Below are 24,361 nucleotides of genomic sequence, written 5' to 3'. Positions count from 1 at the left end.
GAAAAAGCAAACATAACCAGCTTGTTATTTGATGCAAATGTCAAAAAAGTATTAGTTTACAAATCATGCATTATAATAAGAGGTTTTAGTTCATAAAATTGGTCTTTATTAATCAATTATTGATGGTTTTATTGCCATTAGTGTTCATTTCAGCAGGAAACGACAGTGAATTCTAATATTTTGCCAAAAAAAGTAGGTAATTGTATTTTTTTTTTTTTTTCAAATGAGCCTAAAATCTGACATGATCTGAATACAAATCATCTGTATATACAGTATAAACTGAGTGAATCATCATGTTCTACATTTATACATTTCCCAAAAGGAACCAGTTTTCACTTTATCATCATTTTATTTTACATTTTATTTTTTTCTTCCTGAAGACTACTTATCATGTCAACCTTTCTTGCCTCATAATTTACTTTTACCCAACATGACAAGTTCCCTCTGACAAGTAATTAGTCTGTTCTCACTGAAAGTGAAAATGCGACATCACTCAACTTAATCACAGTCAATCAGAACATTTTATGTTTATTAATAAACAGCTTTGTGGAGTGCAATTTTGCAGAGCTACTCAATAAGATGGCATAACTTCAACACCCATAATGCACAGGCCATGTTTCTGGCAACGCCCACTCTGCTCCCATTGGATAGGCGTGACCAGAGTCAAATACCGCCTTGCTTTAGTAGGAAATACTTCTTAGCAAACTTTTAGTCATAATGGTGTCGACTTGTATTGTTCCCAAGTGCAAGAATTCAAAGAGTAAGTTTTGCTTTGTAGGCAGCGGCTAAAGACGGTAAAGAATCGTAAATATGGGAAGAACGCTGCAATGGAGAATCTGAAAAACCTCAGTGTTTGTAGTCAACATTTGGATGGATGATCACGAACAGTGAGGCCAAACGGAGGGTGAAAAATGTACATATTTACATACATTACTGACACTGGAACAATACAAAGTGGGATGAAAATGGGTGAAGTTATACTTTAAGCTTTTGATTTACTTAAAGAGAAACTGGTGTAATGTAATTTCAAACAAAATCAGGCCAAAATGAAGTTCGTTTGGTATTTGTTTTGAGAGTTCGAAGCAGGTTGTCCTTCTGGAAAATTTTGCTCTGGCTGGTAAACACCTTCGAACTACCATTGGTCCAAGTGACGATGATGTAACAGGTTCCATCATCATCATCGGCTCCACCTTCTTTGAAGCCAAAATTTTCTCTGGTTCATTTCTTCTGTTCAGTCCGTCGAGATTAGACGCAAGTAAACACATGAACACACTGGAGAGCTGTTTATAGTAGAAACTGAAGATGTAATTCTAATTCAAAGAGACACTGACATTGTTTGTCATTTTTAAAACTGTAAAGCTGCTTGCTTGCAATCTATTGTATATGAATTAACCTGACATGACTTTACTGGAGTGCCGAATTGCAGAACTGGTGCAAACACAACCACATCGCCATAATAATATGCTTTCTTAACTACTGATTTCTCACCATTGCAATGTTTGATAAGTGTTTATTTTGTTACTGAGAAGAAAGCGCAGCACATTAGTGTTATCACGCTACTGAAATTTCCAACTTCGATGTGATACCTTGAAAAATATCAATATTCGATACCATTTTTGATATCACGGGAAAAACCGGCATAGAGATAATTAGTTATTATCACATAATTTTTTGATAATTTGGGTAATATTGTTGTAATAGCTTACACACAGCACAGGGAGGCTTTATTTGAGTCGTTTAACTACATTTACAAAAAAAGACAAGTAAACAGTCAGTGATAAAATAAGAACAAATAAACAAATTGCAAATGATAGCACAAATAAATAAAGACAAAACGAAATAAACATGGCTTTAAGTTTTACAGGTGGGTCTAACAGTAGTGTTCAAGTTGAAAGTAATCAAAAGTAAAATAACACTAAGTACTTTTCAATGTAAAAATTAAATACAGATTAATGCTTACAATTAAAGTTAAAAAAGTTCAAGAGTATGATTAAGCAGGAGGTTTATTAGGCTGCTGTCACTTTAAGAGCGAAATGCACAGGATCCAATATACTGTTGCACAACGTGTTTTCTCTCAACTATTTACGTTCCAAAATGGACTGTATTAACCTGAATACTCCGCAAGATGGGCATTTTGACATAATTTTGTATGTATTTAACTATTTAAGCGCAATAAGCCTGGAAAAAGAACTCAATTTGGTACTCGCGAGCTGTTTGAGAGGCGGCTTTATGAGAGCGACGCTTACATAGATCAGTGGTGCATTCGCTTTTGATGTGTGAGCGCGAAACCTGCAGGAATGACTAAAATTATGCCAATACAAGCACTATTCAACCGGAGCGAATGAGATGAGTGAGTGACAGGAGGCGGGTGTGTGTCAATTCGCCGCCGGAGAGAATGTGAATGTGCAGTTTTGGATATTTCAGTATCAATACATATCCAAATATCAATATTTTTGACAACACTACAGCACACATTTACATATTTATCTAAATATCAGCAGCGTGGATGGGATCGTCATGGTCGGTATACTGCTGGTCATGTACAAGAAGAACAAAACTTCTCCAGGACCTTTAAGCACACTGTACTGCAGTTTCCTTATTCCAGAAGTCCAAATGGGCCAAACAACTAGCGGCAGAGCTAATGACGCGAGACATAAAATCAGGAAGAACACAGACACAAATGAGACAGCGAGCTGGACGTGCTGCCAAACTCACCTTGGCACACCGGAGGAGGACCATCCATCTGCAGTCGCTCGCCCAACCTGCAGGTCAAGATCTCGCTCCCGAGCAGCGTGAAGCCCGGCAGGCAGCGGTACCTGATGATGTCTCCTGTTGAGTAATTACACACACAGATCTTTGCTTTTCTACTACAGCTACTGCTCAACAACACATTAGCTAATTAAGACCTGACCGCTTACACGCTCGTGACAGTAATGATGACAAATGCAGAGCGTCGAGTGTTATTTTCCCCACAGAAAGGGGCATTTTCTTTCACATTAAATAAGAATCGCTGCATTGTGAAGGTGGGTAACCATTTTGGGAGCATCTCTTTAATGAGTGTTCGATGCATGATAAATCTACACAAACAGATGATCATCAAACATTCAACGTTGTTCTTACCAATCTCAAATTCATCATCTTCAGCCAGGATCTCTGCGTTGGCGACAAGTGGAGGAGGTTGACAGACACGAAGTTGGTAAGCTGCAGAGGGAACGAGATGAGCGAGACACATGATGTTTAGTGCCTGTTTAAGTGAAAATTCTTTGAATACAACCCACACAATTACATCTTAAATCATCACACCTGTCACTGGAGTTTTTTGAAACGTACAATAAAATTACTCGATGCTGCTGCACAGTATGAATCATAATCAGAGTCTCAGCATCTGCCTTGCCAACACTGATTATGCACAATGTCTAATTCTAATGAGTTTCTAAAAGAGGATTATATACATTAAGAACGTTCTATTACTGGTACGTTATGATAATAATCACTGTTGTTATGTAATGTCATTTGAAGTTGAGCAGAACATGTTGAATTCCCTCACTAAGATGTATAATTCACAAATTTGAAAGACTGTTTATGTAAACTAATGTTAAAGAATGTTTATGTAAACTACATGTTGTAATGCAGCAATACATACTGGGAAATTATGTCCATATGCATAAACAAGAAGAAAGATAATAGTATAATATTAAAAATATTCATTTTAAATGTTAATACATTCAATTTGCTAATAATTATATATATATATATATATATATATATATATATATATATATATATATATATATATATATATATATATATATAAACAGCAGCATGGAAAAAGCACGTGGTGCTTGTTCATGCAACCTGCCGAAAAAAATAAAAATGGTGTTTTGCAGTAATATTAAATGATTTAATTAAACTTAATGGATTAATTTGCTAATAAATGTACTGAATAATCTTAAAAATATTAGAAAATGGCAAAAAGAAATGACAAAGTATATTTTCTTATGCAAAAAAAGTGGTGCTTGTTCAAGCAACCTGCCGAAAAAAATAAAAATGGGGTTTTGCAGTAATATTAAATGATTTAATTAAACTTAATTAATTAATTTGCTAATAAATGCACTGAATAATCTTAAAAATATTAGAAAATGGCAAAAAGAAATTACAAAGTATATTTTCTTATGCAAAAAAGTGGTGCTTGTTCAAGCAACCTGCCGAAAAAAATAAAAATGGGGTTTTGCAGTAATATTAAATGATTTAATTAAACGTAATTAATTAATTTGCTAATGCACTGAATAATCTTAAAAATATTAGAAAATGGCAAAAAGAAATTACAAAGTATATTTTCTTATGCAAAAAAGTGGTGCTTGTTCATGCAACCTGCCGAAAAAAAATAAAAAAATAAAAATGGGGTTTCGCAGTAATATTAAATTATTTAATTAAACTTAATGAATTAATTTGCTAATGAATGTACTTAATAATCTTAAAAATATTAGAAAATGGCAAAAAGAAATTACAAAGTATATTTTCTTATGCAAAAAAGTGGTGCTTGTTCATGCAACCTGCCGAAAAAAATAAAAATGGGGTTTTGCAGTAATATTAAATTATTTAATTAAACTTAATGAATTAATTTGCTAATGAATGTACTTAATAATCTTAAAAATATATTGAAAATGGCAAAAAGAAATTATAAAGTATATTTTCTTATGCAAAAACAAAAGAGGTTCTTGTTTATGCAACCTGCCAACACAATGAACGAATATGATGAAGATTAATACGTGATTTTAAGGCGCTGGGCTAGTTATGGGTTAATAAAAAAAAAAAAAAAGCACAAGGAAGGTTGTAACATAGTCAAGGGTTTTTAAGCACCGTTTCATGTACGTAAGATCCAGCGAACGCTCTCAGTATCTTAACATCATGAAGATTTACACACCGCTAAATGACCTCTATATTGTTCGACGGCACCACTGATGAACAAAAGCACAATTCATTTAAAATTCATCATCGGGAGAAACCAGAAACACTCAGAAAAACTCAGCTGTTACTGCGCTAAAAACATTAAAAGCAATTTCAAGCTGGAGAATGGGCATTTGGGCAGCTCTGGGACCACAACTATCTTATTTTATTATCTTTTAAAATTCTAACGAGCTTTGTGCTTTGCAGCTCTTGACTTAACTTCCTTACGCTGTATTGCTTTATTGGTAAACTTCAAAAGCATCAGCAGAAAATATGCTAATGCAGAAATTATTGTCCTTTATCGAATAACAGTCTCCCATCACAATTGCAAAACAGATTAGAGGAATCCCATGGGGTTAAAGGTCATCTGTCGTGTTCAGATGCTATTTCCCCTGTTAAACGCTCTGTTCAATAACCTAGACAGCACTGCAAAGCATCACACACAAAGATAACTCATTCTGGCCAGCATTGCATGCATCTTCAACAGGAAAGGCAATTGCATATTTCATTGCAAACACCAAAAAACACTAAAAAATTGAAGTTGATTTTAATTAAAACCTATTGCATTTTATGTGTGAGTGCTGTGTCGTTAGTTTAGGCACATGCTCAATGCAAACACTCTCTGTTTATATGATGCACACTGTGTAGTGCATTTCAAATCATCGCTTATGAGGTTCCATAACAGTAAGGATGCTGCCTCAGAAGCCAGCTGCGTATGTTTCTACACCTGCGCATTCAGAAATGGGTGTTATTACGGATGATGGAAGGTTCCAAACACATTATAGCGCCATTGAAATGTGGCTGCTGCAATAATCGAAGCCATTTCCCAAAGAAACAAGTAATGTAATTTCTAGTCTGTGTTTTTGAGAGCAGTTGAACAAAAAAGCGGGAGAGTAGAAAGCAGAAAGCAGCAACACTTCTAGGACCCTAGTTATTTTTTATATGTACTAGCAGTTTATACTATATAGAACTTACTATTCAATTCTACATTTGTGTTTTTAATTTTCAGTAATGATTTAGATATTTATTTATTTCAATTTAACTGATATATTGTCCTAACCCTAAACATATCATTGGTAACTCTCTTGAAATATTTAACCTAATTTTCTTTTTCATTATATAAGCCTTTCATTAAAATAGTTGAGTTTTCTTGGAACAAAAGACCTTATTTCATTAACTCGACTGGTGTGTGTGACCGACTTAAAGTATAATAAACTGTAAAACTGTTTGCGGCACAAACTAATGTGTTTGTTAGTATGCTAGAAAAATTGTAATTATATGAAAACAAATAACAGTTTACAACGTCTAGAAGTATAATGAACAACTGAAATAACTGGAAGTGGCTGACACCGTGTCCTAACCAGAGACAAGCAATTTGTCTGTCCACACCAGATGCAACACAAATCAATCAAAAATCACAGCCAATCAGAAGAGTGTGTGGGCGGAGTCTTTGTGTAAGCGCACTGCACTCGCAACTAAATCAATCAAAAATTACAGCCAATCAGAAGAGCATGTGGGCGGAGTCTGTCTGCAAGTGTGCCGCACTCGCAACTAAATCAATTAAAAATCACAGCCAATCAGAAGAGCGTGTGGGCGGAGTCTGACTGCAAGCATGCCGCACTCAACTAAATCAATCAAAAATCACAGCCAATCAGAAGAGCGTGTGGGCGGAGTCTGTCTGCAAGCGTGCCGCTCTCGCAACTAAATCAAGCAAAAATCACAACCAATCAGAAGAGTGTGTGGGCAGAGTCTTTGTGTAAGCACACTTCACTTGCATCCAAATCAATCAAAAATCACAGCCAATCAGAAGAAAATGTGGGCGGAGTCTCTCTGCAAGTGCACTGCACTCGCAACCAAATCAATCACAAATCACAGCCAATCAGAAGTGTGTGGGCGGAGTCTTTCTGCAAGTGCACTGCACTCACAACTAAATCAATCAAAAATCACAGGCCAATCAGAAGATCATGTGGGCGGAGTCTGTCTGCAAGCGTGCCGCACTCTCAACTAAATCAATCAAAAATCACAGCCAATCAGAAGAGTGTGTGGGCGGAGTCTTTGTGTAAGCACACTGCACTCGCAACTAAATCAATCAAAAATCACGGCCAATCAGAAGATCATGTGGGCGGAGTCTGTCTGCAAGCGTGCCGCACTCTCAACTAAATTAATCAAAAATCACAGCCAATCAGAAGAAAATGTGGGCGGAGTCTCTCTGCAAGTGCACTGCACTCGCAACCAAATCAATCACAAATCACAGCCAATCAGAAGTGTGTGGGCGGAGTCTTTCTGCAAGTGCACTGCACTCACAACTAAATCAATCAAAAATCACGGCCAATCAGAAGATCATGTGGGCGGAGTCTGTCTGCAAGCGTGCCGCACTCTCAACTAAATCAATCAAAAATCACAGCCAATCAGAAGAGCGTGTGGGCGGAGTCTATTGTGCAAGCATGCACTGCACTCGCAACTAAATCAATCAAAAATCACAGGCCAATCAGAAGATCATGTGGGCGGAGTCTGTCTGCAAGCGTGCCGCACTCTCAACTAAATCAATCAAAAATCACAGCCAATCAGAAGAGTGTGTGGGCGGAGTCTATCTGCAAGCATGCCGCACTCAACTAAATCAATCAAAAATCACAGCCAATCAGAAGAGCGTGTGGGCGGAGTCTGTCTGCAAGCGTGCCGCACTCTCAACTAAATTAATCAAAAATCACAGCCAATCAGAAGAAAATGTGGGCAGAGTCTCTCTGCAAGTGCACTGCACTCGCAACTAAATCAATCAAAAATCACGGCCAATCAGAAGATCATGTGGGCGGAGTCTGTCTGCAAGCGTGCCGCACTCTCAACTAAATCAATCAAAAATCACAGCCAATCAGAAGAGCGTGTGGGCGGAGTCTATCTGCAAGCATGCCGCACTCAACTAAATCAATCAAAAATCACGGCCAATCAGAAGATCATGTGGGCGGAGTCTGTCTGCAAGCGTGCCGCACTCTCAACTAAATCAATCAAAAATCACAGCCAATCAGAAGAGTGTGTGGGCGGAGTCTTTGTGTAAGCACACTGCACTCGCAACTAAATCAATCAAAAATCACAGCCAATCAGAAGAGCGTGTGGGCGGAGTCTTTGTGTAAGCACACTGCACTCGCAACTAAATCAATCAAAAATCACAGCCAATCAGAAGAGTGTGTGGGCGGAGTCTTTGTGTAAGCACACTGCACTCGCAACTAAATCAATCAAAAATCACAGCCAATCAGAAGAGCGTGTGGGCGGAGTCTATCTGCAAGCATGCCGCACTCAACTAAATCAATCAAAAATCACGGCCAATCAGAAGAGCATGTGGGCGGAGTCTGTCTGCAAGCGTGCCGCACTCTCAACTAAATCAATCAAAAATCACAGCCAATCAGAAGAGTGTGTGGGCGGAGTCTTTGTGTAAGCACACTGCACTCGCAACTAAATCAATCAAAAATCACAGCCAATCAGAAGAGTGTGTGGGCGGAGTCTTTGTGTAAGCACACTGCACTCGCAACTAAATCAATCAAAAATCACAGCCAATCAGAAGAGTGTGTGGGCGGAGTCTCTTGTGCAAGTGCACTGCACTCGCAACTAAATCAATCAAAAATCACAGCCAATCAGAAGAGCGTGTGGGCGGAGTCTTTGTGTAAGCACACTGCACTCGCAACTAAATCAATCAAAAATCACAGCCAATCAGAAGAGCGTGTGGGCGGAGTCTATCTGCAAGCATGCCGCACTCAACTAAATCAATCAAAAATCACGGACAATCAGAAGAGTGTGTGGGCGGAGTCTTTGTGTAAGCACACTGCACTCGCAACTAAATCAATCAAAAAATCACAGCCAATCAGAAGAGCGTGTGGGCGGAGTCTATCTGCAAGCATGCCGCACTCAACTAAATCAATCAAAAATTACAGCCAATCAGAAGAGTGTGTGGGCGGAGTCTTTGTGTAAGCACACTGCACTCGCAACTAAATCAATCAAAAATCACAGCCAATCAGAAGAGCGTGTGGGCGGAGTCTATCTGCAAGCATGCCGCACTCAACTAAATCAATCAAAAATCACGGCCAATCAGAAGAGCATGTGGGCGGAGTCTGTCTGCAAGCGTGCCGCACTCTCAACTAAATCAATCAAAAATCACAGCCAATCAGAAGAGTGTGTGGGCGGAGTCTTTGTGTAAGCACACTGCACTCGCAACTAAATCAATCAAAAATCACAGCCAATCAGAAGAGTGTGTGGGCGGAGTCTTTGTGTAAGCACACTGCACTCGCAACTAAATCAATCAAAAATCACAGCCAATCAGAAGAGCGTGTGGGCGGAGTCTATCTGCAAGCATGCCGCACTCAACTAAATCAATCAAAAATCACGGACAATCAGAAGAGTGTGTGGGCGGAGTCTTTGTGTAAGCACACTGCACTCGCAACTAAATCAATCAAAAATCACAGCCAATCAGAAGAGCGTGTGGGCGGAGTCTATCTGCAAGCATGCCGCACTCAACTAAATCAATCAAAAATCACAGCCAATCAGAAGAGTGTGTGGGCGGAGTCTTTGTGTAAGCACACTGCACTCGCAACTAAATCAATCAAAAATCACAGCCAATCAGAAGAGCGTGTGGGCGGAGTCTATCTGCAAGCATGCCGCACTCAACTAAATCAATCAAAAATCACAGCCAATCAGAAGAGCATGTGGGCGGAGTCTGTCTGCAAGCGTGCCGCACTCTCAACTAAATCAATCAAAAATCACAGCCAATCAGAAGAGTGTGTGGGCGGAGTCTTTGTGTAAGCACACTGCACTCGCAACTAAATCAATCAAAAATCACAGCCAATCAGAAGAGTGTGTGGGCGGAGTCTTTGTGTAAGCACACTGCACTCGCAACTAAATCAATCAAAAATCACAGCCAATCAGAAGAGTGTGTGGGCGGAGTCTTTGTGTAAGCACACTGCACTCGCAACTAAATCAATCAAAAATCACAGCCAATCAGAAGAGTGTGTGGGCGGAGTCTTTGTGTAAGCACACTGCACTCGCAACTAAATCAATCAAAAATCACAGCCAATCAGAAGAGCATGTGGGCGGAGTCTGTCTGCACTCACAACCAAGCAGATAAGCACATAATCAAATTCATAAATACTACACCATTTTAACATTATTAAAATTCATACTGAGTGACTGACACAATCTTTGTTATGGAATACACTTGTTTAGAAATCCGTTTATAAAACAGAATCGTCGCAGCTGGTTAGGACAAAAAAACTCTGATTGACATGAAAAGATGTCTTTTTAATGCATGTCATTACGTCTGGTTAGGACACGGTCTGACACTGAAAGGCTTGAACAGTCAAATTTTAATGGCTGCACCTGCTCGTACGTTAAAAATAAGGTGGAAAGATAATAAAAACTGTCTTTGCATCTGTTTGTTTGAGGTTTAATTCGAGTGAATTGGCTCGGTGGCGCTGAACTGCAGGAATACAGTATAGCAGAAACCTGAATGTTCATAATGCAATTTCACGGCACACTTTGGGTTGAATGTATGTACGTTCACGGCTCGCCTCAGCGTACGTTCGGCATAAGCAACACGTTCTGTGGGCGTGAGGGAATAAGCCAGGATAATCAACCTCACAATAAGCAACACACAGACTATAAGCAAACTAAGCTGTCGTGAATGAGTAACATTACAGTGGGAAACGGCTCACCATGGTAACGCAGAACAAAGAATCCGCTGGTGCTGAAGTCGCTGTGGAACTTCAGCAGGATGTGATTGGATGTGCTGGAAACGGCCTCCTGGGAAGAGCTTCCGCTGAACTGACCGATCTGAGGGGATGTTTGGTCAGGGCCGTCCCTACAGGAGACAAAGTTCTGTTCAAACCCAGATATGAAGCATTTAAAACCTTCTTTGACTTTTTCTGTTTGCTGATATAATACTCTCTCACTCTACCACGTCTGTCGGGGATCATATATATAATGAAGGAGTGCAGATGTCTCTTTTCTGCAGCTACAGAACAATCAAAACACTGACCTTGCTTCTTAATCAATCAAAAATCTGTAACAGAATAACTGTTTTTAATTAGGAAGACTTTTATGTAATGATCTGATGTTGCTCATTACAGGAAGGTAGAATAAAAACACAGCAATGATAAAAACATACAGCTGTGTGCCTTTCTAAACCTCTCTAATTTAGTGTGTGGTGCAGAAAATAATAGTTTCTATTGATGTTATGCAAAATATCAGCACTAGATAACGAACGGGTGTTCATTATGATCGCATTTCTGAGTTGACCACACATGAACGCCACCATATAATTATCATGGGAAACCAAGCATATTTGAAAATTTGAGCATGTTAATTAAATATATATGGCAGATAGATTTCAGATTAGATTTAAAAATTTCAGTGTTTCTATAATAGACCCGCTAACACTTTACTTCAAGCCTTTATGTATAATGCATTACGTAAGTTAAAATTAATTATAATATTTGCAGATTCTTTGTTATATCTGAAATTGGTTGTTTGTCGTGTGTTGCCCTATAATCCCCCTTTTATGAGATGTAATATAAGTCTCTGGTGTCTCCAGAATGTGTGTGTGAAGTTTCAGCTCAAAATCCCCCACAGATCATTTATTATAGCTTGTCAAATTTGCCCCTATTTGGGTGTGAGCAAAAACACGCCGTTTTTGTGTGTGTCCCTTTAAATGCAAATGAGCTGCTGCTCCCGCCCCCTTTCCAGAAGAGGGCGGAGCTTTAACAGCTCAACAACAACAAAGCTGGAGAATCTCATGCAGCCAAAATGAGGATTGTTAGCAATGAAAAAGTATGTGAACCCCTTGCAGAATCTTGCAGAAAATGAGAATTATTTTAATAAAATAAGAGGGATAATAAAAAATGCATGTTATTTTTTGTTTAGTACTGTCCTGAGTAAGATATTTTACATAAAAGATGTTTGCATTTAGTTCACAAGACAAAACAATAGCTGAATTTATTAAAATAACCCTATTCATAAGTATGTGAACCATTGATTCTCAATACTGTGTGTGGTTACCTGATGATCCACGACTGTTTGTGTGTTTTGTGATGGTTGTTCATGAGTCTCTTGTTTGTCCTGAGCAGTTAAACTGAGCTCTGTTCTTCAGAAAAATCCTCCAGCATCTTTTGCATATTTGAACCCTTTCCAGCAGTGACTGAATGATTTTGAGATCCATCTTTTCACACTGAGGACAACTGAGGGACTCAAATACAACTATTAAAAAAGGTTCAAACATTCACTGATGCTCCAGAAGGAAACACGATGCATTGAAGAGCCGGGGGGTGAACACTTTTGAATTCAAATATCGAGGTAAATTGTACTTAATTTTTCTGCTGGGACACATGCAAGTATCTTCTGCTGGTTCTGAAGGGCAGTATTAAATGAAAAACAATGATATTTAAACAAAATAAGAAAAATTGTGACATCTTCATCCTATTCAAAAGTGTTCACCCCTCGGCTCTCAATGCATCATGTTTCCTTCTGGAGCATCAGTGAATGTTTGAACCTTTTTTAATAGTTGAGTTTGAGTCCCTCAGTTGTCCTCAGTGTGAAAACACAGATCTCAAAATCCTACAGTCACTGCTGGAAAGGGTTCAAATATGCAAAAATGCTTGAAAACTGATGAAGCTGCAGGAGCTGGAGGATTTTTCTGAAGAACAGAGCTCAGTTTAACTGCTCAGGACAAACAAGAGACTCATGAACAACCATCACAAAACATAAAAACAGTCGTGGATCATCAGGTAACCACACACAGTACTGAGAATCAATGGTTCACATACTTATGAATAGGGTTATTTTAATAAATTCAGCTATTGTTTTGTCTTGTGAACTAAATGCAAACATCTTTTATGTAAAGTATCTTACTCAGGACAGTATTAAACAAAAAAATAACATGCATTTTTATTATCCCTCTTATTTTATTAAAATAATTCTCATTTTCACATATTCTGCAAGGGGTTCACATACTTTTTCATGCCACTGTATATCAATATATTTTTATATTTTATTATATTACAGTAGTCAACATTTGAAGTGGATCAAAAAAAGTTCAAAGTTGTCCTAAAAAAAAAGGTTTTAGGACAACTTTGATGAAAGGTTTTGATCCACTATAAATGTTGACTACTATATATTGTAAGCCTAATAAAGCCTTGCCATTAAAAAGTTTGAAACCCCCTGATATGAAAATCTTGGACATTCAACAAACATTTAATTTCAATGGTTTAATGTTGTCTATTGCTAATAATTGACTACAAAAACACATTACGGTTGTCCCAAACCATCTCAGTGTAACTGCTCATGTTATTATTATTGTTATTATTATTATAAAGAATTGAACTTAATTGCTTAATTTAGTGACTTAACTGCTTGTTTTCGAAAATGATATTTCCAAAATGTAATACATCACTAAGTTACATAAAGGGTCAAATAAAATAGAAATGGCACACATTAAAGTTAAAAGTTACAATTGCATGATGAAACCATTTTTTTGTATGTGTGTTTATTTGCACTGTTCAGGTTTGGTATAAAGAATATTTTTGCTCAGGTGGCTCAATAGAGAAAAGTTTTGCTTAGCAAGAAAAAAAGGGAACATTGATTATCAGTAACGGTGTTCAGCCTTACATTGTTCAAACCGGAGTCGACACTGATGGAGAGACTCAGGAAGAAGTTACAACTTTTAGACGTTTCTGAATGGTTAGTGGATAAATTGATGTAGTTGATGTGGAGTTGATTCAACTCATCCACTAGCATGTGCCGTCATGTTCATCTTTTGTGTTGAATTGACAACTCGTTTGTAAATGTTAGGGTTTGTGATGTCACTAATCCGGGAAGAAGTCACAATTTCATCGTACACAGATTTTACACCCTTGCTCTGACCCTGAGAATTAAACAGTTTTCACTATTGTACCTTGAAGACCTTTGTATGTAAATGACCTTTTGCATGAGAAATGAGTAACAACTGCATTAAGCTTTGAATATGCATTGATATGTACAATTTGTGAGGTCATACATTATGATAAATGATTTCTGAATACACCATTCTGGGGGAAGGACTTATGTAAAGTACATCAAATCCTATTTTCCGTGATGCGAACACAAGCGTCAACATTTTTCTTTCGCACCAGCCACTTGACACTTAAGCAGTAATGTTCGCTCAAGGAGGAAATATATGGAAAAGCACAAGAGAAATGTGTGAAACAAAACAGATAAAAGACTAAAAGTGTTACGCAAGTCTCAGATCAGCAGCATTAGAACAGATGCATTTTTCATAGACAAGGACAAACTCTCTGGTGGAATTTATGAAGAATCATTTTGATGGATCCAAACCTACACCTTTTTTCTTTTTCTTTTCAAGAAAAAGTGGTTTTCATTCAATCTCAAGTGAAAAATGCCTGGCAACTGAACTTGCTAGACAGCCCAAAACACAGATGAAAATAAATTGGTGCAATATTTATTATTTGTATTATTATCAATAATAATAATAATAACAATAATAATAATAATTATTATTATTGCTATTGATGTTGTTGTTGTCATAATATGGAAAATATAATAATAATATAAAATTTAATAACATATTAAATAAATAAATAAAATTAATTAATGGCAATTGTGAAGTTGTTTTGCAATCTAATTATTATTATTATTATTATTATTATTATTTTTATTTGTTGTCATAAGTATAATATGGAATAATATGGAAAAATAGAAAAAATAATAATGCATGCATTATAAAATATGGTTCACCACTGGTAATTTAAAAACAAATAAATAAATCTAATTTATTAATTTATGGCAATTGTACATTATAAAATATTGTTCAATCATCAGCCATTTTAAAAACACAAATAAAATAAAAACACAAATAAATAAATAAACAAATGAATTTATGGCAACTGTGCAGTTTTTGTTTTGTAATCTAATGGTTGCAAAATTATTTTTATAATTGTGGTATATCTAACAAGAAAAGCTATTATGAATTTGCTTAAAATAGTTTACACATGACGATGATCAGACTTTGAAACCTTAAAATAATCCGTATCTCTATGCTAAGGTTATTTTCTGACCATAACACGCAGTTGTGCTGTTATATGACGCCCAGCAGATGTTAGTCTTTAGGTGAGGAGTTCTTATAAAACGGCCACAGAAGTCGTACCAGATGGTGATGTAGTCGTAGATGGGCTCGGTGTTGAGCACGGTGAAGTTGATGTGGATGCCGTTGCCTGGAGGCACTCGGATGCTCCATATGCAGTCTTTAAGATTGGGGTAGTCGGCCGGGTGGCCCGGAGAGTAGATGGTCCCATTGAGGGCTGTGATATTACCACCGCAAAGAGCTGACGGAAGGCGAATAAAATCAAAACACAATTAGCAATTTGTGGAGAATCACAATGCCTTACATACAGCTGCAACAAGCAATTATGCAATGACATAAAGTTCAAGCATTGTTTTTAACGCTTGCATATGTGGTTCATATTTCCCCCTGGAGCTTTTATAGAATTCACAAATCATGACAGTTCAATTAAAACCTTAACATTTCAGGATTTTCTATAAGATTGGCTAGAAGACGAGAGGGATGTTGGGTACCTTCACAGCGAGGCACAGGATGGTTCCAGTTGCGGCTGATGCCATGCAGACACGTGAGCGACGCTTCACCCAGCAGCGTGTATCCCGGCAGGCACTGGAACGAGATGGTCATGCCCACCCCAAGATCACTGCCAATCACCACTCCGTTCCGAAAGGGCCGCGGATCCGGACACCTCTGCAGTTCATAAGCTGAATAGAGAAAACAAAAATGCTGTTACTTAAGGTTTTATCCAGCGATAAAACCTTAAACACCAATGTCAATTAGGGCTTGCATAGACTAGTCGGGCAGTATTATGAGTAACAAATTACAAGAAACGTGAGTTATGTAATCAGATTACTTTTTTACAGATTACTTCAATGATTTTCTTAACATGGGCACATGAGAGCTGTCAGTTACTTATTTGAAAAAGTAACTCAGATATTTTGTTGTTCATTTTGAAGGAGTTTTGGGGGTAACGCATTACAAGTAACATGAGTTACGTAATCAGATTACTTTTTTTTACAGATTACTTCAATGTTTTCATCGAAGATTTCTCTCAAGATGGGCACAGGAGAGCTGCCAATTACTTATTTGAAAAAGTAACTCAGACATTTTGTTCATTTTGAAGGAGTTTTGGGGGTAACGCATTACAAGTAACATGAGTTACGTAATCAGATTACTTTTTTACAGATTACTTCAATGTTTTCATTTAAGGTTTCTCTCAAGATGGGCACATGAGAGCTGTCAGTTACTTATTTGAAAAAGTAACTCAGACATTTTGTTGTTCATTTTGAAGGAATTTTGTGGGTAACACATTACAAGTAACATGAGTTACGTAATCAGATTACTTTTTTACAGATTACTTCAATGTTTTCATCGAAGATTTCTCTCAAGATGGGCACAGGAGAGCTGTCAGTTACTTATTTGAAAATGTAACTCAGATATTTTGTTGTTCATTTTGAAGGAGTTTTGAGGGTAACACATTACAAGTAACGTGAATAACGTAATCAGATTACTTTTTTTTTGCAGATTACTTCAATGTTTTCATCGAAGATTTCTCTCAAGATGGGGATAGGAGAGCTGCCAATTACTTATTTGAAAAAGTAACACATTTGTTGTAAATTTAAAAGCAGTATTGTGGGTAACACATTACAAGTAACATGAGTTATGTAATCAGATTACTTTTTTACAGATTACTTCAATGTTTTCATCGAAGATTTCTTTTTAAGATGGGCACAGGAGAGCTGCCAATTACTTATTTGAAAATGTAACTCAGACATTTTGTTCATTTTGAAGGAGTTTTGGGGGTAATGCATTACAAGTAACATGAGTTACGTAATCAGATTACTTTTTTACAGATTACTTCAATGTTTTCATCGAAGATTTCTCTTAAAATGGGCACAGGAGAGCTGTCAGTTACTTATTTGAAAAAGTAACTCAGATATTTTGTTGTAAATTTAAAAGCAGTGCTAGGGGTAACACATTACAAGTAACATGAGTTACGTAATCAGATTACTTTTTTACAGATTACTTCAATGTTTTCATCGAAGATTTCTCTCAAGATGGGCACATGAGAGCTGTCAGTTACTTATTTGAAAAAGTAACTCAGACATTTTGTTGTTCATTTTGAAGGAATTTTGGGGGTAACACATTACAAGTAACATGAGTTACGTAATCAGATTACTTTTTTACAGATTACTTCAATGTTTTCATCGAAGATTTCTCTCAAGATGGGCACAGGAGAGCTGTCAGTTACTTATTTGAAAAAGTAACTCAGACATTTTGTTGTTCATTTTGAAGGAATTTTGGGGGTAACACATTACAAGTAACATGAGTTACGTAATCAGATTACTTTTTTACAGATTACTTCAATGTTTTCATCGAAGATTTCTCTCAAGATGGGCACAGGAGAGCTGTCAGTTACTTATTTGAAAATGTAACTCAGATATTTTGTTGTTCATTTTGAAGGAGTTTTGAGGGTAACACATTACAAGTAACGTGAGTAACGTAATCAGATTACTTTTTTTTTGCAGATTACTTCAATGTTTTCATCGAAGATTTCTCTCAAGATGGGGATAGGAGAGCTGCCAATTACTTATTTGAAAAAGTAACACATTTGTTGTAAATTTAAAAGCAGTATTGTGGGTAACACATTACAAGTAACATGAGTTATGTAATCAGATTACTTTTTTACAGATTACTTCAATGTTTTCATCGAAGATTTCTTTTTAAGATGGGCACAGGAGAGCTGCCAATTACTTATTTGAAAATGTAACTCAGACATTTTGTTCATTTTGAAGGAGTTTTGGGGGTAATGCATTACAAGTAACATGAGTTACGTAATCAGATTACTTTTTTACAGATTACTTCAATGTTTTCATCGAAGATTTCTCTTAAAATGGGCACAGGAGAGCTGTCAGTTACTTATTTGAAAAAGTAACTCAGATATTTTGTTGTAAATTTAAAAGCAGTGCTAGGGGTAACACATTACAAGTAACATGAGTTACGTAATCAGATTACTTTTTTTTTTTACAGATTACTTCAATGTTTTCATTGAAGATTTCTCTCAAGATGGGCACAGGAGAGCTGTCAGTTACTTATTCGAAAAAGTAACACATTTTGTTGTAAATTTAAAAGCAGTATTGTGGGTAATACATTACAAGTAACGTGAGTTATGTAATAAGATTACTTTTTCCCAAGTAACTAGTAAAGTAACATTACGTTTAAATTTACAACAAGTTACTTTTTCAAATAAGTAACTGACACCTAATTTGTTAACATTAAGGCTTGTGCACACGGGACGATTATCACGAGCGATTATCACCGACATTTAACAGCTCATGAATAAACAAAGGGCGCCAATGTGAGTATGCACACCGATGTGCATGCAGGCTAAAAGCGTCATTTAAAAAAAAAAAAACGCCTCGGGTTCGTTTTTTTGGTTTGACGCGAGTGTTAAAACCTGCTGACATGAGATTGCCGCTTTTGTTCAAGTGCCTAGAGCTGCTGAGTTACAGTAAAACATGACTTGTGGCGCTCAAGCACAAACGGTTTGCACACACATTAATAAGAAGACGACGACGAAGAAGAGCCCTACAAACTATGGGTGCCCTTCCAGTTCTTGGCACATCAACAGATGTGTATTATGTGCTGTATTTTTATTGTTTTTTTTTTACATTCAAAAAATATAGTTGAGAATGTCTGTTTCATAAATATGTTTATTTGCACTAATGTTCACTTGCACTACTGTCATTGTGACAGTCATTTCTGACTACCAACTCCTCATGTCATGTATATGCCATTTTAGATCTGTATTTTTATTGTTTTATTTACAATCAAGAAATATTATTTAAAATGTCTAATTCATTAATATGTTTATTTGCACTAATGTTCACTTGCACTAAGCACAAGCACATATACTGTCAGGGAGTGAATTTGCACGTTCACTCTGTGCATCAGCAGTGAAAATCTCTTGGGTATGAACACAAAGATGTGCCGAAAAACAGTGTGTACGAGGCTTTAGTTAATGCATTAACCAACATGAACTAACAATGAACGTTCATTGTTAGTTCATGTTTAAAAAACGTATTGTAACGTGTTTCCAAAATATTAATACATACTAATATATACTGTAATACTAAAATAACATTAATGTCAATCCAGTCAGAGAAATCACAAAATAAATGCATCCAAGCACATCATTTACATCTAGTTTCGTGAAAATGTACATTTGATTATGCAGGAACTTCTCCTATGGCTTCAGGCTGCTATAGAAATTATGCAAAACAATGTTCTAAAATTATTCAGTTTAATTTCAATAAACTTATTGTCCATGATGTGGAAAATGCATAGACAATTAACATGCAATATTATTAACAAGGCAAGCATAAAATAACTTTGGATTTATTATTCCAATTCTAAGTTATTTAGAGAACATAAAAAGTCATAATTATCATCTAAAATTAAATGTCTAAAATTAGCAGTCTGGCCACACACACACGAAAAAAGCAATAAATATTGTGCGACTAATACTGAAGAGTTCTGTCAAAGGAAGCGGTTTCACTGAGGATGAGAGCTTCTATTTTTTACTTCAAAAACTCAAAGTCATTCTCAAGTGACGGGAAACATCTCACTGTTCAAGAAGCATAAAGTCAGAATACTGACACATTCTGGCTGTGTAGACCAGAGAGGCACAAGGGGTGGAATATAAAAATAGATTTTAAAACACAACAAAGTTTCTTCAGAGTAAATCTTACTAGGGTTTTCAGGAAAGCTGTCAGATGAAGGCCTGTTCACACCAAGAACGGGGTGTGGGATGTTTTTATTGTTCATCAGCTGGAAAAAATCGTTCTGAAAGTGTTTCCAATGAGTTCGTTCCTCTGTGCCATTATCATTATAGTTGTGGTGTGGACTCTGCTATTCTTTTATATTTAGAACGATTTTTAGAACTATATCTTTATCGTTATAGGGTACAACAGGGCTAAAGGCGCTCCGGGGTTAGAGGAACCTTTGATTTTATTTTCCTCCAAACCACTTGATGGCACAAAAACTTCCCAGCGCACTTTCCAAAACATCCACTTTTCAAGATGCATACGGAAGCATTGATTGATTCTGTGCTAATTTTATGTTTTTTTTTTTTAAATGCTGTAGATTTAAGTAGCAAATAAGAATCACTAAAATTATTGAATATATTTTAAGACAAAGGTCTCAATGATTTTTCAAGGTAATTAAAGCAACAGTTTTTCAATAACAGAAGAATATGTAAAATTATGGTATTTAAGGTAAAAAAGCGCCCCCTGCTGTAGGGGCAAAAGCACAATAATTAACACGATGACAGTATATTTATTGAACAAAAATGAATTCTTTTATTTATCAAAATAAACAGAAAATAGTATAAACTTTGCTAAAGTGATTGTTTTGAACAAGTATTAACTTCACTAGTAATTCAAAGTAATTCAGGGAACGAGGGCCGGTTCTAGACATTTGGAGGCCCCCTGCTCCACTTAAAACAAATATTATTCCTTACCTTTTTATTTAACATCTTTTATTAAAATGTTTATATTTTTATATACACATTTATATATATATTTGTGTTATTTTTATATGCCCATATTAATCAAACTTTAACTAAGATAATCTCTTACTTGTTTGTTGAGGATCTGTTTTTTTTTGGTAGTAATTTGTTCAGTAATTTATTTACAGTAGCCTAACACACCCACCCACTGTTCGGAATAACAACCTGTTTTGCCTACTCTATACGCCTACAGTAAAATGAAAGAAAAGGAAAAACACTTCAATAAATGAACATCATGCCTTAATCATTTTTGGACAGGATTTCCCCCTGCTGTTGAACCAATTTATAATCATATGTATTGCAGTGCAATACTTCAAATATGCGCTACACACTCTTAAAAATAAAGGTTACAAAAGGGAGTTTTTACAGTGATGCCATAAAATAACCACTTTTGGTTCCCCAAAGAACCTTTCAGTAAACAGTTCTTAATGGAACCATTTTTTTTTTTTTACTTAGTGTGAAGAACATTCTAAAACAATGTAATTATGTTTTTTTTTTTTCGTTTTTTTTCCCACAATATTTTTTTTTCATAACACCTTTTGTGTTATGGAAAGGTTCCGTGGATTTTAAAGGTTCTTCATGTAACCACAGATGCCAGTAAAGAACCTTAAAGGGTTAGTTCACCCAAAAATGAAATTTCTGTCATTAATTACTCACTCTCATGTCGTTCTACACCCGTAAGACCTTCATTCATCTTCAGAACACAAATTAAGATATTTTTGTTGAAATCCGATGGCTGATCAGCTATGCCATTGTAACTCTCAAGATCCATTAATGTACTAAAAACATATTTAAATCAGTTCATGTGAGTGCAGTGGTTCAATATTAATATTATAAAGCGACGAGAATACTTTTTGTGCACCAAAAAAACCGAAATAACGACTTTTCAACAATATAGGGATGGTCCGATTTCAAAACACTGCTTCTGAGCTTGACGAATCGGATCAGTGATTCGGAGCAACAAAGTCACGTGATTTCAACAGTTTAGCCGTTTGATAGGAGATCTGAATCACTAATTTGATTCGTAAAGCTCTGAAATGTTCAATACAAACATGTACATTTTTTCTGCAATCATTCATTATTTTTCTTAAGGTGTGCCTTTAGCCTCATTGTACCCTGTGTGTGAATGGGCCTTAATCACATACACTCTAAAAAGTAATTCAGGGGACCTGTTACCACAACTTAATTAAATGCATGGTTGCAATTTAAAAATTCTAATTTATTGTTTTAATTAAACCTTTCAAGTTGCAAACATAATTTTGTAGAGTTATAATGTTGATCATAAGATTAATGCTGTCTTCTAATGCAATAGGAAATTTGATAATTTCCACTTCTGAAGTCGTGATTACAAACTTATCGCATTCAAGTTTCAAAATGGGAATTTTTACCTAGAAACTCGTATTTATGATAATTCCAAAAGCACATGAAGGCATCATAATTGTTTCCAGGGCTACAACTCTGGTAGTTGGAGCGACTTAATTTTTTTGAGTAATCAACTTAAAAATTTGTGTTTATACTACAAATTAAGTTCCCCTAACTCAATGTAGCTTGTTGGTTGAGCGTAAATTCACTCAAAGTTGTCATAACTCTAAAAAAAATGATGCAAACTTAATTTTTTTTGTTGAGACAACATTAGTGTTTAAGTAAAAGCACACCTCTCCTCAGAAAGATTAGCAATTAGAGGCATTATTCATGCCCATAGCACAAAAGGGAAGAGTTTAACACTTAGATTTAGAGGTCGATTTGAATCTTGTTATTTTTATTTTTTAAGCTGTTATATTTTTAGTGCTTGCTTTTACTGCTGTGCCGTAGTTATTTGCATGGTCAAATCCTCTCAGAAAAGCTGCGTCTTTAAATTCATCCCCTTTAAAGCACCACAGCTACAGATGCTCACATTCCCAAAAGCAACTTATTTATAAAGGGCTTTTCGTTAAGACCAATCAGTCATTCAGGCGACCTAAAACTAGTCAGAGTTTTGCATTTGGAGACCATTCTGGATATTGTGGAGCTGGCTAGAAAATGCTTGTGGATGTTGCTGAGATGGACTGACTTGCTTAGAACTTGGCTTAGAACTGAAAGAGAACAATTGGTTATATTCCCTATCCTGTTATAGCGAGAAGGGATCCAGCGGTGTGTGTCCGTATCGACAGGGGAAGTAAAGGCCGTGGGCAGGTCTGATCCGTCTCACCCTCGTAGGTGATGTGGAAACCGGGTTTGTTCTGGGAGTAGTCGCTGTGAAAGAAGAAGCTGGTCTCGTGGGTCGTGCTGAAGAAAGATTCTGGAACAACAGGCCCACTGAACCGATCGATCACCGAACCCGAGTCCAGCGTCCCGCTACGGACTTCAAGGTAGTCGTGCACGGCCTCCGTGGAGAAGTTGAGGAATTGCAGGTGAATCCCTGGTTCATAAACAATCAGAGGAGAGATACGGTACATTTTAACAATAAGGTACCTGAAGAAAAGAAGTAAAATGCAACTTGTAAGTTACAGGATACAGACCAAAGCCAACAGGCAGTTTAACTGTCCAGTTGCAGTCGAGCCCACTGGGGTAATTTCCGGGAAAGCCAGGACTTAGGATGACTCCATTCATGTCGGACAGGAAGCCGCCGCACTGAGCTTAAAAGACAAGAGCAGCGGTGCACAGAGTCAGTGAAGATGAAACACACACAAAACTGTATCTATGAAATGTAACGGCCAATGCAACGCTGAGAATAGATCCCCAACTGGGAATGATGAGAAACTATCAAACAGATATTCATCAAATCCAAACTCCATTACTGAATCTAGTGATATGCAAAATGAACTCATCTGTGCATATAAGAGAGCCTCGTGTTCTCTGTATATATAAATAACAATGCAATGATGTGCAATAAGAAATGCTTTCAAATGCTAATGGAATAAATGTGCTGTGTTCATTTTGAGAAAATGATACATGGGTTATGTTTTCTCATAATGACTTTTTAAATTAACACCACCAGAACTCACTGGGATTGAAAGGCCAATATTGAAGACTGAAGTATATCCCCTTGATTGTACTGCGGCGTGTGTGTGTGTATCTCCCTGCTTGTGTTTGCATTCGTCTTATTGGCACATGTGTAATGAATGGCCTGTCGGACTCGCTGTGTCCCTTTACAGTTTTTTAGAGCAGCAATTGAAATGTCAATAGAGAACATTGAATCTTCTGTTTGCATTGTAGGAGCTCGGATCAATTAAACTTCAAGTGCAACTCTTAAAAACACAGTCGTGCCCAACGTCACCAACCGAGTCATGCAACAAATCCTCAGTTTACAGACTATAAGTAACTTTGCAACTACATGTCAACTTATTCTACTAACCTGAACCCAGACCTAACAGTCTACTAATACTCTAATGAGAGTTAATTGACATGTAGTCAATAAGTTACTTATAGTTTGTAGAATGTCTAAAAGGGGAATATCGAAGTAACCTGAAACTTAAATAAATTTATAATTTCATTGTTCAGTTCAGTATGAAAACATGTTATCATATACACAATCTACACTCTAAAAAATGCTGGGTTAAAAACAACCCAAGTTGGGTTGAAAATGGACAAACCCAGCGGTTGGGTTAAATGTTTGTCCAACCTGTTGGGTAGTTTTATTTAACTCAACTATTGTTTAAAAATGACTATATGTCTGGCTTAAAATGAACCCAAAATATGTTGGAAATTAAAAATTATACACATAATTACTACAGGAAACAATAATAATCAAAAAGTGAACATTTATTAATAAGCAATTT

General features: G+C 36.5%; 1 protein-coding gene across 1 annotated transcript in view; it reads right to left on the bottom strand.

The window, feature by feature from the left end:
• The window catches only part of csmd3a (CUB and Sushi multiple domains 3a), a 343,356-nt gene that overhangs the window by 93,270 nt on the left and 225,725 nt on the right, over nucleotides 1-24,361 (bottom strand). The window contains 7 exon segments of the mRNA XM_048153480.1: nucleotides 2,716-2,829; nucleotides 3,121-3,201; nucleotides 10,641-10,786; nucleotides 15,122-15,299; nucleotides 15,550-15,738; nucleotides 22,792-23,001; nucleotides 23,102-23,218. Coding sequence (XP_048009437.1) covers nucleotides 2,716-2,829; nucleotides 3,121-3,201; nucleotides 10,641-10,786; nucleotides 15,122-15,299; nucleotides 15,550-15,738; nucleotides 22,792-23,001; nucleotides 23,102-23,218 — 1,035 coding nt within the window.

Source organism: Megalobrama amblycephala, linkage group LG13 (assembly GCF_018812025.1).
Source record: "Megalobrama amblycephala isolate DHTTF-2021 linkage group LG13, ASM1881202v1, whole genome shotgun sequence".
NCBI classification, from domain to species: domain Eukaryota; kingdom Metazoa; phylum Chordata; class Actinopteri; order Cypriniformes; family Xenocyprididae; genus Megalobrama; species Megalobrama amblycephala.
The sequence above is the reverse complement of the archived record's forward strand: the minus strand, read 5'-3'. Positions and strand labels throughout refer to the sequence as shown.